The following is an 11,554-nucleotide window of genomic DNA, read 5'->3' on the forward strand; positions in this document are numbered from 1 at the left end:
CTTCTATCATTAGTTTTCGCCCGTGTCAGTTATGTCCGATTCCCCTCCTCGGTTTCCCCCATTGGTTCTTGTACCTATGTTCCACCCCCTTTATATACTGCTGTTACTCTTTGTTCTCTGCCTTTTCCTGCCTGGACCCCCTGGAGACAATAAAGCTCTGGACTGCACCAGCCGAGTGAAGGTCCTCTTTTCTCTTAAGCTTCTCCGCTTTTGCCACTCCTCTCGATATTGCTGCCCTGTCGAAGGCGCTGCCCAGACGCCCCGGCGCATCAGGGTAGTGCCCCCCGCTGCTAGCTGCTGCTGTGCTCTCAGCTAGCCGGCGCCGCCTCCCCCCCGCTCTCAGGGGAGTGGAGTGCACTCGATGCAGCAGCGTGGCATGTGAGGAATATCCAGACCAAGCTACACCATAGCTTGGTCTGGATATTCCTCACATAGTTGACAGGCTGCTACGCTTCTGCTCATATAGATGGCCATAACAAAGCTGTAATGACTTCACAAAAGAGCTGTTTTTTCTTGAAACAGCAAATGAAAAATAAGATTCTTAATTTAACAAACTCCACAGAGGGAAAAAAAGTATCTTCTGTAGCACACATAGAAGGACAATAGGATTTGTGCAAGAGTTTCAATTACAAAAATCAAACCAAATTTCTCAGTATTCATTCCAGTTTACGGAGCCTGAAATTCTCATTTTAGAGGAAAGAGCCACATACCACATGGGAGAGTAAATAAATTTTAGTACAGAAACAGGTACTATAAATGGCAGAACTAGAAGTTGGATGGATTTATAGATAATGTTTATAAAAAAATTTGAAATAGTATGTTGACAATAAATATCAGCCTAGGCACTGAAATAATGCGTGAATAAAATCCCTGGTATTTTTAATCTAAATTAACAAGATTTAATCCTTAGAATACTAGAGGATGCTTGATAAACATTTTAAGTCTTATCTCTATAAAAATATCTACACATTTTCTGGCACATGTATATAAGTTCATAAAATTACAAATATCATATATATTGCACATAAGACTAAGGCATGGTTCAATATGAGATGATCCAAATACATTCTCTTGCAGATGCATCTTCTAACAACCATGTCTGAATGAGTTTAACATCCTCGAACCTTTGCTAAAAAGGCAGCCCAATCTTTGATTGGCTATACTAGCACCATTTGACACTCCAACAAGAAGAAAAAAACATTACTCAAAGCAAAGCACCCACTTTCATGCATTCACCTTAACTTTATCTACAGCAATGTCTTATTTACATATTGTCTTTTAAGAAAATCTGAAGTTAAAACTTCAGCCGGAAGAAAATTTTATACTTAGTACACTTTCCATTATATTAAGGAATAATCATGTGATTGCTAATGAGTATACATATATATATGAAAAAACACCCTAAAAATTTAACCTTTTCAAAATGTGAATTTGGTTAGTGGTTACCTAATTTTAGTTTTTAAAAAAACAATGACTCTATAATCCCTTTTGGATTCTTTATTAAGGTTACTTAAGGGAAAAATATTATTTATTCCATGCAATGTTGTATGGCTATTTCAGTTTGTTCCACTGCACTTAGGTCACACTTGACAAAGCACAGCTCATAACTAGTTTCTTTCACGGAAAGAGAAAATAACAAAACCAGAAAATGTGAAAAATAACTTATCTGTGAGGACAAGAGAACTGTAGCAGAGCACAGTAATACCTGATGTCACAGTAATAGATGCCTGCAGTAAAGTTCCCAAAGCCTAAGACAAAATACAGCTTACATGGAAAATTGAAACTCAAATCTATGTTTTACACTGCTGTAATGATAGCAACTGCAAAATCTCGCAAATCCTCAGCCAGCTATGAGAGGAATAGGCTTTTTCAGAGCCAAAAATACTCATGTCAATTCCAGCTGAGGTTGCTGCTCTTACAGTCTGAAGGATGCCTTTCTGCTCCACAACAGAAGGAGAGAGAAGGACTTACATTGGAAGCACAAAGAATACTGGATCTTTAAAAAATATTTGATACATTTGATGTTTAATAAAAGGACAAAGTTTAACCCTTTTCCCCTAAACCTCCCAGAAGCTACAAATGATAAATAAGCATAAAACTTCAAGTTTTGTCAGACATGAGGCAGTGGAAAATAAAGATGCAACTCTTGGTACTTAACTATAAAAATAACCCGTGTCCCTTTAAACCTTAAATAACAATTTAAAAAAGTAAAAATCTCATCCCTTATGTTCAGAGATAAGAAACTTGGACTCCTGTGGAATAAGGAAACAAAGAGAACTTGTAATAAGAAAACAAAGAATGCAATTCAGTCAAGTCAGAAGAGATGTAACAAAGTTTCTAAAATGTAATAAGTAGCAGAAGCACAGTAGTTCGCGGAAGAAATTGTTACACAAGTACTTGTCTTAGGGAAAAAAGGCTGATGTTACTATTAGGGATTGATCATGTTTACTATTGGTTAGCAGACATATGAACAGATACAATATTGGTTATCCAAGCTCCCACTATTCTAACCTGATAGTGAAAATATTATAAAAGTTATATTCACTTTTAATAAATGTTTCCGGTTATACCACAACTGGGGACCATGCCTCATTCATACATTGCAGACTGCTGCCCCTCAAATACTTGTTTGAAATTATATTCATGGAGGACTGATCACCCTGAACTACCTTGGCAAACTAACATACAGGATAGATTGTTAGTTATTGATACAGTAAGTATCATAGTAGCTAGAAGTTAAATTATGCATACTTGTGTATCACTTCAGAGGATCATAACTTACATGCCAAAAGGACCTGACAGGAATTGTTTAAAAGAACAAAAATACATAATTTTCCATCATGGTGAACTTCTATGATGGAATGACTACAAAGACCAACGAATGTTATCTATCTAGACATCTGTAAAGCCTTTGACATGGTCTCACATGACATCTTTATCTCCAGATTGGAAAGACACAGGTTTAAAGGGTGAACTGCTCAGTGGACAAGCAAATGGCTCAATGGACACAGCCTGAGAGTTGTGGTCAATGGCTCTATGTCCAGATGGAGGACAATGATGACAGTGGTCACCAGTCACTGTCTTGTGACTGGTGCTCTTTAACATCTTTATCAGTGACAGAGACAGTGGAATTGAGTGCACCCTTGGCAAGTTTGAAGATGACATAAAGCTGTGTGGTGCAGTTGGCACAAGGAAGGGATGCCATGCAGGGGCACCTGGACAGACTTGAAAAGTGGGCCCATAAAAACCTTATGAGATTAAACAAGTCCAAGTGCAAAGTCCTACAGTGTTGGTCGGGAGCAACTTCAATGAGTCCGGGAGAACACTGGAAGAAGAAATCATTGAGAATAGTCCTCTGGAGAACAACTTGGGGGTGCTGGTGAATGAAAAGCTGGTCATGAGCTGGCAATGTGCACTCACAGCCCAGAAGAACAATGGTATCTTAGGCTGTAGCAAAAGAGGTTTTGCAACAGGTCAAGGTAGGTGATTGTCCCCTTCTACTCTCTCATGAGACCCCATCTGCAGTGCCGTGCCCGGGTCTGGGATCCTCAGCACAAGAAAAAACATGAATCTGTTGGAGTGGGTCCAGAGGAGGCCACAAAGATGCTCAGTGGGCTGGAGCAGCTCCGCTATGTAGGCAGGCTGAGAGAGTTGGGGTTCTTCATTTGTAGAAGGAAAGGCTCCAAGATGACCTCATTGCAGCCTTCAAGAACAAGGTTTTACACAGGCAGATAGTGACAGGACAAAGGGGAACTGTTCTTAACTGAAAGAGGAGAAATTTAGATTAGCTCTTAGGAAGAAAGTCTTTATTGTGGGCATGGTGAGGCACTGGAACAGATTGCCCAGAAAAGTTGTAAATGTCCCATTCCTGGAAGCGTCCAAGGCCGGGCTGGAGAGGGCTCTGAGCAACCTGGTGTACTGAAAAGTGTCCCTGTCATGGCAGGGGGGTTGGAACTAGATGATCTTTAAGGTCCCTTCAAACCCAAACCAGACTGTAATTCTATGATAATTTAGAACTTTTACAAATCAAGCTTCTCTATTTGCTACATTCTCCTGCTAGCTTTTCAGCCCACCATATATCTCTTTTGCAGGTTGTGACCCCTTGGAAACTTGAATGTCTACACTGACTTACAGTTTAATGTACTTGAATAGTTGTTCTTATGAGAGTGATTTCAGCCTGGAAACAGCTAACAATGTCTCCAACAGGAGTAAGAACAAGACTGGTGTGTCCTTTAAAAGAAAAATCATACCAATGTTGTTCCAAAATTTTACAGTAAATAAACTTTATTTCATCTCAGCTCTATTCATATTAGTGCTGTCAACAGTCACAGATCAGTGTACGATACAGTTATGTAGTAACTATTTACAATTTACAGGAACACACCTTTTCTTCAGAAAATATAAGTACAAAAGCTAGGAGTAAACAAACGAGGTACTGCAATTTGGATTTATTGTAGGCAAAAGCATATAGAAGTGATTTTCTAGCGAACAATCAAGATCAAATCAGGAGAGAATAGTCAACAAGAGTGTCTAGTTCATCAGAAAAATCACCTCAATTGCTATCCATCCAAAATGTATTGCACAATTCAATCAAAAATAAAAAAATAAATAGAAGAAACAAATCATTTATTTCAACTTTTAGAAAACACCTAGTAAAACCTGTATAGAGACACAGTAGCAGGCAATTCTTTCCTAGGATAAAGTCTTTTCTCGCCTTTAAAAAAATAACCTTTAACACAAAATAGAAGACCGTATTCAATAGAAGAGAAATAACCAAATAACCCCTGATTAGCATTTCTGCCAAGGAAGTAGATTATATTCACAGTCCAAATGTGGTGCTGAGTTTTGGTTCTTGCTGTTCTGTTTGTGACCTTGAATAATAGCTTTTCTTCTTGTCCCTTCTCAAGAGGCAACAGAGATACAAACTTATTTTTAAGCAGCAAAGTCATGAGACATTCTCATCATAAAATCTTCAAGATGGTCGTAGCCACAACTAGAAGAAATGAAATCAAATGTTACATTATTGAGAACAACTTATAAGGTCTTAATATTAAAATAATTGTATTGTTTATTAATATAATCAGGAGACAGAAGAATTTCAAATAAGTCAAACTGCCAAATTATTTGAGCAAAGCAATTCCATTGCAGTACCTGCAAAACAGTTGAGAAACTGATGAAAACAAAACAAGGTGTAACAAAACGGTCAGCAGTCTCACTGGAAATAGTCTACCACATCACTACATATTAATCCAATCAAAAAAAAATTTGGACTCTCTTGCATAAGGCTTATCATCAAAACCAAAATGATGATGCAGAATTTTGGACCCAGCATATAGCCTTCTCTTCAGGAAAGTATAAATTGCCTTCACAGTGAAGTCAGCATCCCCCTTAACTTCTAAGGGGGATGCTGACTTCATATGTGACAAAATATTTTTGTCACATATTCTTCATACATGCAAGAATATGTGACAAAAATATTTGAGATTAAGTAGGCAACTACAATCTAATAATGAAGTATGAACAGTTTACATAAACATTAGCTGATGTTATGAAAGCGTAACCGATAATTTCTGACATTATTAAGGTCAATATCAACAAGCCTTTCTGTGATATGTTTCAAAGGCAGCTCAGAACACCTGAATTTTTTACACCAGCATTACAGACAGCATGACAAGAATATAAGTTTCAAACATATCTTCTGCAACCTATTCTGCAATAGTGTTGTAAATAGCTTTGTTCCATCAGTATCTACAATTCAATTATTTTCAACAAAGGGATAGAGAAAACAGTTGCTGATTTTGTCAGAACTGTTGAAGGCTGTAGGCAAACAGTCCAAACTCTACTGCATTTTAAGTGCAATAAAGTGCATTCACTACTTTATTTAAAGATGGAAAAAACATGAGGTAGAAACCGTGACTGTTAGAGAAACAATTTTTTTTCCTTTGAAAGAGTTATTATTCTGTGTTGAAGGCTGTGTTTAGATGACAGCAGGAGAGGAAGATAACCTGTCAACTGCACTGTGGTAAATGGTAAATGGCAATGGCAATAGCCCAAGTTAATTAATTTTGCTCTGGCAGTGATGCAGGCCAACAAATGCATTTCAGCCAAGAGATAGCAACTGCTTCACATGCACTGAATCAACTGCTGGCAACTGTGTAAAGCTTTCCAGTTGCAAAGGAGGAAAAAAAAGTTGAACTGACCATATCCTATAGCATTCATCTGCAGAGTTTATTAAGTATCATACACCACTAGTGATTCAAATAATAATCTTTATCAGCCAGTGCAGAAAGTTTTTTCCTGTGTAGATACATAGCTCAGTCCTCTCTCAACCAGCTTGTTTAGCTAGGCTAGTCTGATGCAACCTGCATCTTCAGGCCTACGTCAGCTGTTCCGTTCTTGTAATGCTACAACTAGCACTGGAGTTTCATACTTGAAGTAGCTTAACAAAACTTGAAGAAAGACACAAACTGAGAGCATAAAGCTCCCCTAATTGTTCTCCGTCATCTCTCTGCTTTAGCGTCTCCTGATATCAAACCAAAGCTGTGATTCAGAAAGGTACTGATGTTTAAACACAATTATATCCTAATCCCTCTGCAGAGAATTTTCATCTTTTAAAAGATAACGCATTTTCATATTTACAAGATGTAATAATTCATTGCAAGCAGTACAGTATGTCTCCCACAAATCTGATTTGTTTGCCTATTCAAAAAAGGAATTTATAAAATTAATAATACAAAACAAAGACAAGTGCAATAAAATTCAATATTACATATTAATTGATTTAAAATCTGATTTTATTTCTACTACTGACATTTTTGTGGCTCAATCAACATTTGAAGTTATGCTTAGGGTTAGGGTCACTCAAAAAGATCAGTTTTGAATCAGTATTTACCATTTTCAAACTCAGCTTTGTAAAACAAATCATGATTAAGAGGAAAACAAAACGCATATACAACCAAAATTTGTTCTTTAATGAAGGAAAGCAGGCAAAAAAAAAAAAAAAAGGCAGAAGAACCATTAATTGCATAATAGAGATTTCATTTTACATAAAACAAGAATGTATTAGACTTCACTCACCCACACGCTAGCTAAGCACAGACTGGTGGCATATTCAAAAGATACCACTGCGAGGTGAGGCAAACTACAAAGCCAGGAAGAAAAGAGCTTATTGGGCTATTTGTTTGATAGTGTTATGTAGTGTTAACAAATAAGAACTCTGTGTACATCTATGGATGAGATTGCTGCAGTTAGATCACAACAACAACATAGCAAAAGCCAGATTACTGAAGATTACATTGATCTAGCATATATTTATTAAACAGGAACTGCTTCAAGTTTTCAGAAACTTGTTAAATATATGCCCACTAAGAGGGTATAAAATTACTCACAGATACTTTAGTACCACACACTTACTCTAGTAGCACAACAAGTAAATAATTTACACATCAAAATTACTTACAGATGTTTTAGCAATAACCTAAAAGCTCTATGTTAGAATGCACATTTATGTTGTAGTTCAGAACTTCATTCCTCCTGAGAGCTAAACATTGGATATTTTCATATACCGGTATCAGTCCAATAATAAGTATGGAGAAACACTAGTGCCATGTCAGTCAATAAATAAAAAACAAAAGAAACCAAGCATATTTCTTAATAGAATAATTTATAAAGACATCTCCAACTTTTTAGTTCTAAACAGAATTATGGAAGACTTCTCCCCAGAATAATTTGTGCTTCAGCAAATGAACATATAACATTGAAAGTGAAGTAAAAAAACTTCTTCCTTCATAATATGCCCTAATATTTGAGTTTCCAGCCGATGTGTACTTCAATCTCTTTGTTAATTTGGAAAGGAGAAAATTCATAGGCCAGATATGTGCCAAGAAGGGACTGCTATGTGAAACCCAAGAGCTCCTTGAACAAAGATATTATTAACAAATCAAAGCACTTGTAGCCTACAAAAAAATCTCACTGTGTGTTTTAGACAAAATTTAATACCAAGGATGAAAATTTGTTGGATGAATTCAAGTTGAATTTTTATTTTGTATCAGAAGTTGTGAATGTCTGTTGAAGGAAGAACAGGTTTAAATATCAAAAATCTGAAGTGGCTGCAAAACAAGGCCTATCTCTCTGTTCTCAAAATCTTTCCTAAATAGTACTCTGGCTTACCAAAACAAAACGAAACAAAACAAAACAAAACAAACTAAAAAAGTCTCAGCTTTCTATTTTAATGTGAGAGAGAGAAAATCATGCTTTGAATACATGATATTTACTGGAGCTGGAGTATAATCAATATTTTTATCTTCTAAAAGTATTTAAAATATTTAAGATTGCAAGGCTCTCAAACATACTAAGTGTACAGGAAAATGGTAAAGTATTTAACAATTTCCTCAAATGTGATACTGCAAGATAAAAATACAGACTTTAAATTTTTTTTTCAGTGAATCAACAGGACTGTAATGTATCTACAAGTGAAATGAAATTATTAATATTTTTATTTTATTCTGTATTTGCAAGCATGAAATAAATATATATCCAAGGTCAGTGAGAGAAACAGAATGCAATTCTTCCTCTCACTTTAATTCCTAAATATTTCACTAAGGTGACCCACAAAGAGAGGGATCACAGTGTTGATTCCAGATACAATGTAGAGACTATTACTGCAGTTTTTATTTTAATTAAAAGTAGATCCTATACATAAAACAGTAACAGTAATACCATAGAATTGCTTATGCTCAAATAATCTTACCTCCTTATCTGTTTCTCAAAGCCAATTCCACCTTTCTAGTAAATAGGTCAACTGCTAAATACTAAGCAAATGTCAAAAAAAAAAGTGAAAAAAACCAACACCAAACTGTTGACAACTCTTATTTTTCACCTGTCCTGACCCAGAGCAAACAAACATATTTTCATGTTTTAAAAATAAAGTAGGCTCACACAAAAACCCCCAAAACCTAATCAAAACCCCAAGCTTGTTAGGATACCCACTTAAGATAAAATTGTACACATCTCACTTCAAACACATATCTCAGGTGATTGAGATAATCAACTTTCTATTCTACAAGCAAAATGCCTGTTGTTTTTGCCAGAAATTTTATCTCAGGGCTGGAAATGTTTCTTGATATATTTTTCATAAAAACTGGTATGACCCCACAAAAATTTTTAAATTTAAGAAGCATTAATTTTATATATTAAATGTGTTGGTATATATATATATATATATTTTAATATGTCAGATTACGTTTTTAATTTAGAAAATTCATCCACAGAATAGTAGTGATGCTTGAATTGAAGTTGCTTTGGTCCTATGGTACCCATCGCTACCAGAAATATGTCTTAACTAAGGAAAAATACTAGTAAAGAAAACATGCTTGCTTTTTTTCTCACTCTTTCTATAAATTCAAACCTAGAGCTGGAATTTGATATTCCACCGAAGAAGAGCGAAGAAGGTGAAAAGGAGTCCATTTGAATGTGGACACACAGAAAAGAAGGCATCAAAAAGTTTCTAATTCCTTATTCTTGAAACCTACTCCTCTTGCATAAACTTGATTTACTTATATAACTTACCACTGGTCGAGCATCTTCTCGTTCTAGTATCTTCTGAGTCTGATCTGCTGGGAACTTCAGCACTGTTGTTATAACCTTGGCCATTGTCTAAAGAGATATAGGTTATCCATACATAATTCCACATCCACAAAGATGTCCGTAATATTTTAAAATTAATTTAATTTAGTAATACTGGATACTATTTTATTAATGTCAGTGGAAAACAATGAAATCAGTAAGATATAACTATTTGTTTCACATTGTATATGCATGATGTGAATTCTATGAAAACAATATTTGCACATTGTCACAAACTTCAGGTGCTGTAGTGTGATGTAAGTTCTATGGCATCTATGCTCAAATGATAGAGAACATTAATAAAAGAGCATACTAGATAAACTGCATGCCTAGAAAAAGCAATCTGTCAATCTTGTTGCAGATATCCTGTCAAGCAAGAGGCAAATAATAAAGTTGAACTGGAGGGCAAGACAGTAAAACCTCCCAGCAAATACACATACACATCTTGGTAAAGCAGTTTACAAAGAATGGGGTTAAGTACCCACATTAAAAGTTATGACACTAATTCCTGACTCTCAGATCCGAAACAACCTCCATATTTCTCCTATGTCTCCAATACTGTAGACAAACCGGTGCATTCATAATGTCTTGATTGCATTCCAGTATCATTTACTAGGATGCATAGTTGGCAATACATCCTAGATAATTTGCACAGATTCTTTTGAACTCTGTTCAAAAAAGAGGAAGCATGTCCAGATATATCAACAATTCCACTACTGAATCACCTTTGAGACAAGGGATATATATTTGCACTAGTAAAGGCGATCATGCGCAAGGAAGGGCCACAAAAATGACCTTACAAGACAGAATTAGATTAAAAAAAAGTCTCTTCTTGTCCAGGAACAAAAAAGTTGAGAGAAAGGAATATCTGTACTGAGAAGATAAATTACAATGTAGATCTTCTAACTTAAGAACTGTGTTGGGGGCAGTGGAGGAAAGCACAGTAGTACTTTACAAGCATACTTCAAACTGTTTTAAATAAAAGTTCTATCATTTGCATCATCACTGCTCATGGTTTTCCAGTTCATGCAGCAGGATGAAACCAGTTCTTAAGACATATCTGTGTATTTATGACTTTATTATATAATCCTGAAGAAAGCAAACACTAAGCTCAGTGTCCTCCAGAAACACCTCTAATGACTGAAAGGAAACCAGCATATGAAATCAAGAAGCCTATTCACTACAAGAAGCTTTTCACTACTTTTAAGAATGAATTAATAAGATCTAAGGTATACAGATTCACGAATACTATGAAACATCTTTAAGCAACTACTGAAGAGGTATTTTACCATCTTCAGCTGGTAATACAGCTACTAACAAACTGTTATTTAATCCAACTTACCATGCCATGTAACTTACCATGTGTTTGTGTCAAGACTAGATCAAAAGATCACTACTGCTAATATTCTGCATACCAGCTTTCATTTTACATCAAGTTTGACTGACAAACAGACTTTCGCTGATAAAACTTTATCTACCCATAATGGTTTTGGTCTTGATAGGTACAGTGGTGAGAGATGTGAAAACCCCCTCAACCTACCATTCATCTTGGCAGGCTGATGAAGTTTTGAAGTTATGAATCAAGTCTCTTTGAGAAAAAAATGTGAAAGCCTATTGAATCCTTGTTTGTCAGAATTACTGTCAGAAATAAACAGCATATAACAAATCACAAACACATGGTACTTCACATCATGCAGCAAGGGTGTTAAACTTTACTCTAACCTGGATCACCTGTCAGCATTTACAAATTTCCATACCTTTGTCTCACGACCCATCATATATTCAAAAAGCACTTTCCTCAAGTATTCAAACTCAGTGGGTTCTTCAAATAGGGAAACATCAGTATGGTGAAGGTTTCCATCTGTGTATAAACAAAAAGAAGAGAATATTCATACTGAGAGTCGCTCATCCAAATCCAAGTTTCAATCAT

The 11,554-nt window shown here is 35.7% G+C and overlaps 1 protein-coding gene across 8 annotated transcripts in view; it reads right to left on the reverse strand.

The window, feature by feature from the left end:
- Positions 1-4,253: 4,253 nt before the first annotated feature.
- GOLGA4 (golgin A4) overlaps positions 4,254-11,554 on the reverse strand; it is a 78,082-nt gene continuing 70,781 nt past the window's right edge. For 2 of the 8 annotated variants that reach the window (XM_050971257.1, XM_050971255.1), the window contains exons 23-25: positions 11,382-11,485; positions 9,568-9,654; positions 8,620-8,810 (exon numbers count right to left, since the gene is read on the reverse strand). In XM_050971257.1, the coding sequence (XP_050827214.1) occupies positions 8,754-8,810; positions 9,568-9,654; positions 11,382-11,485 (248 nt within the window). In that variant the 3' untranslated portion in view covers positions 8,620-8,753. Of the gene's footprint in view, positions 4,994-7,077; positions 7,142-8,619; positions 8,811-9,567; positions 9,655-11,381; positions 11,486-11,554 lie in introns of those variants that run through there. The other 6 variants (XM_018924030.3, XM_050971256.1, XM_050971258.1 and 3 more) reach the window with 6 other exon arrangements.

Source organism: Serinus canaria, chromosome 2 (assembly GCF_022539315.1).
Source record: "Serinus canaria isolate serCan28SL12 chromosome 2, serCan2020, whole genome shotgun sequence".
Classification (NCBI taxonomy): domain Eukaryota; kingdom Metazoa; phylum Chordata; class Aves; order Passeriformes; family Fringillidae; genus Serinus; species Serinus canaria.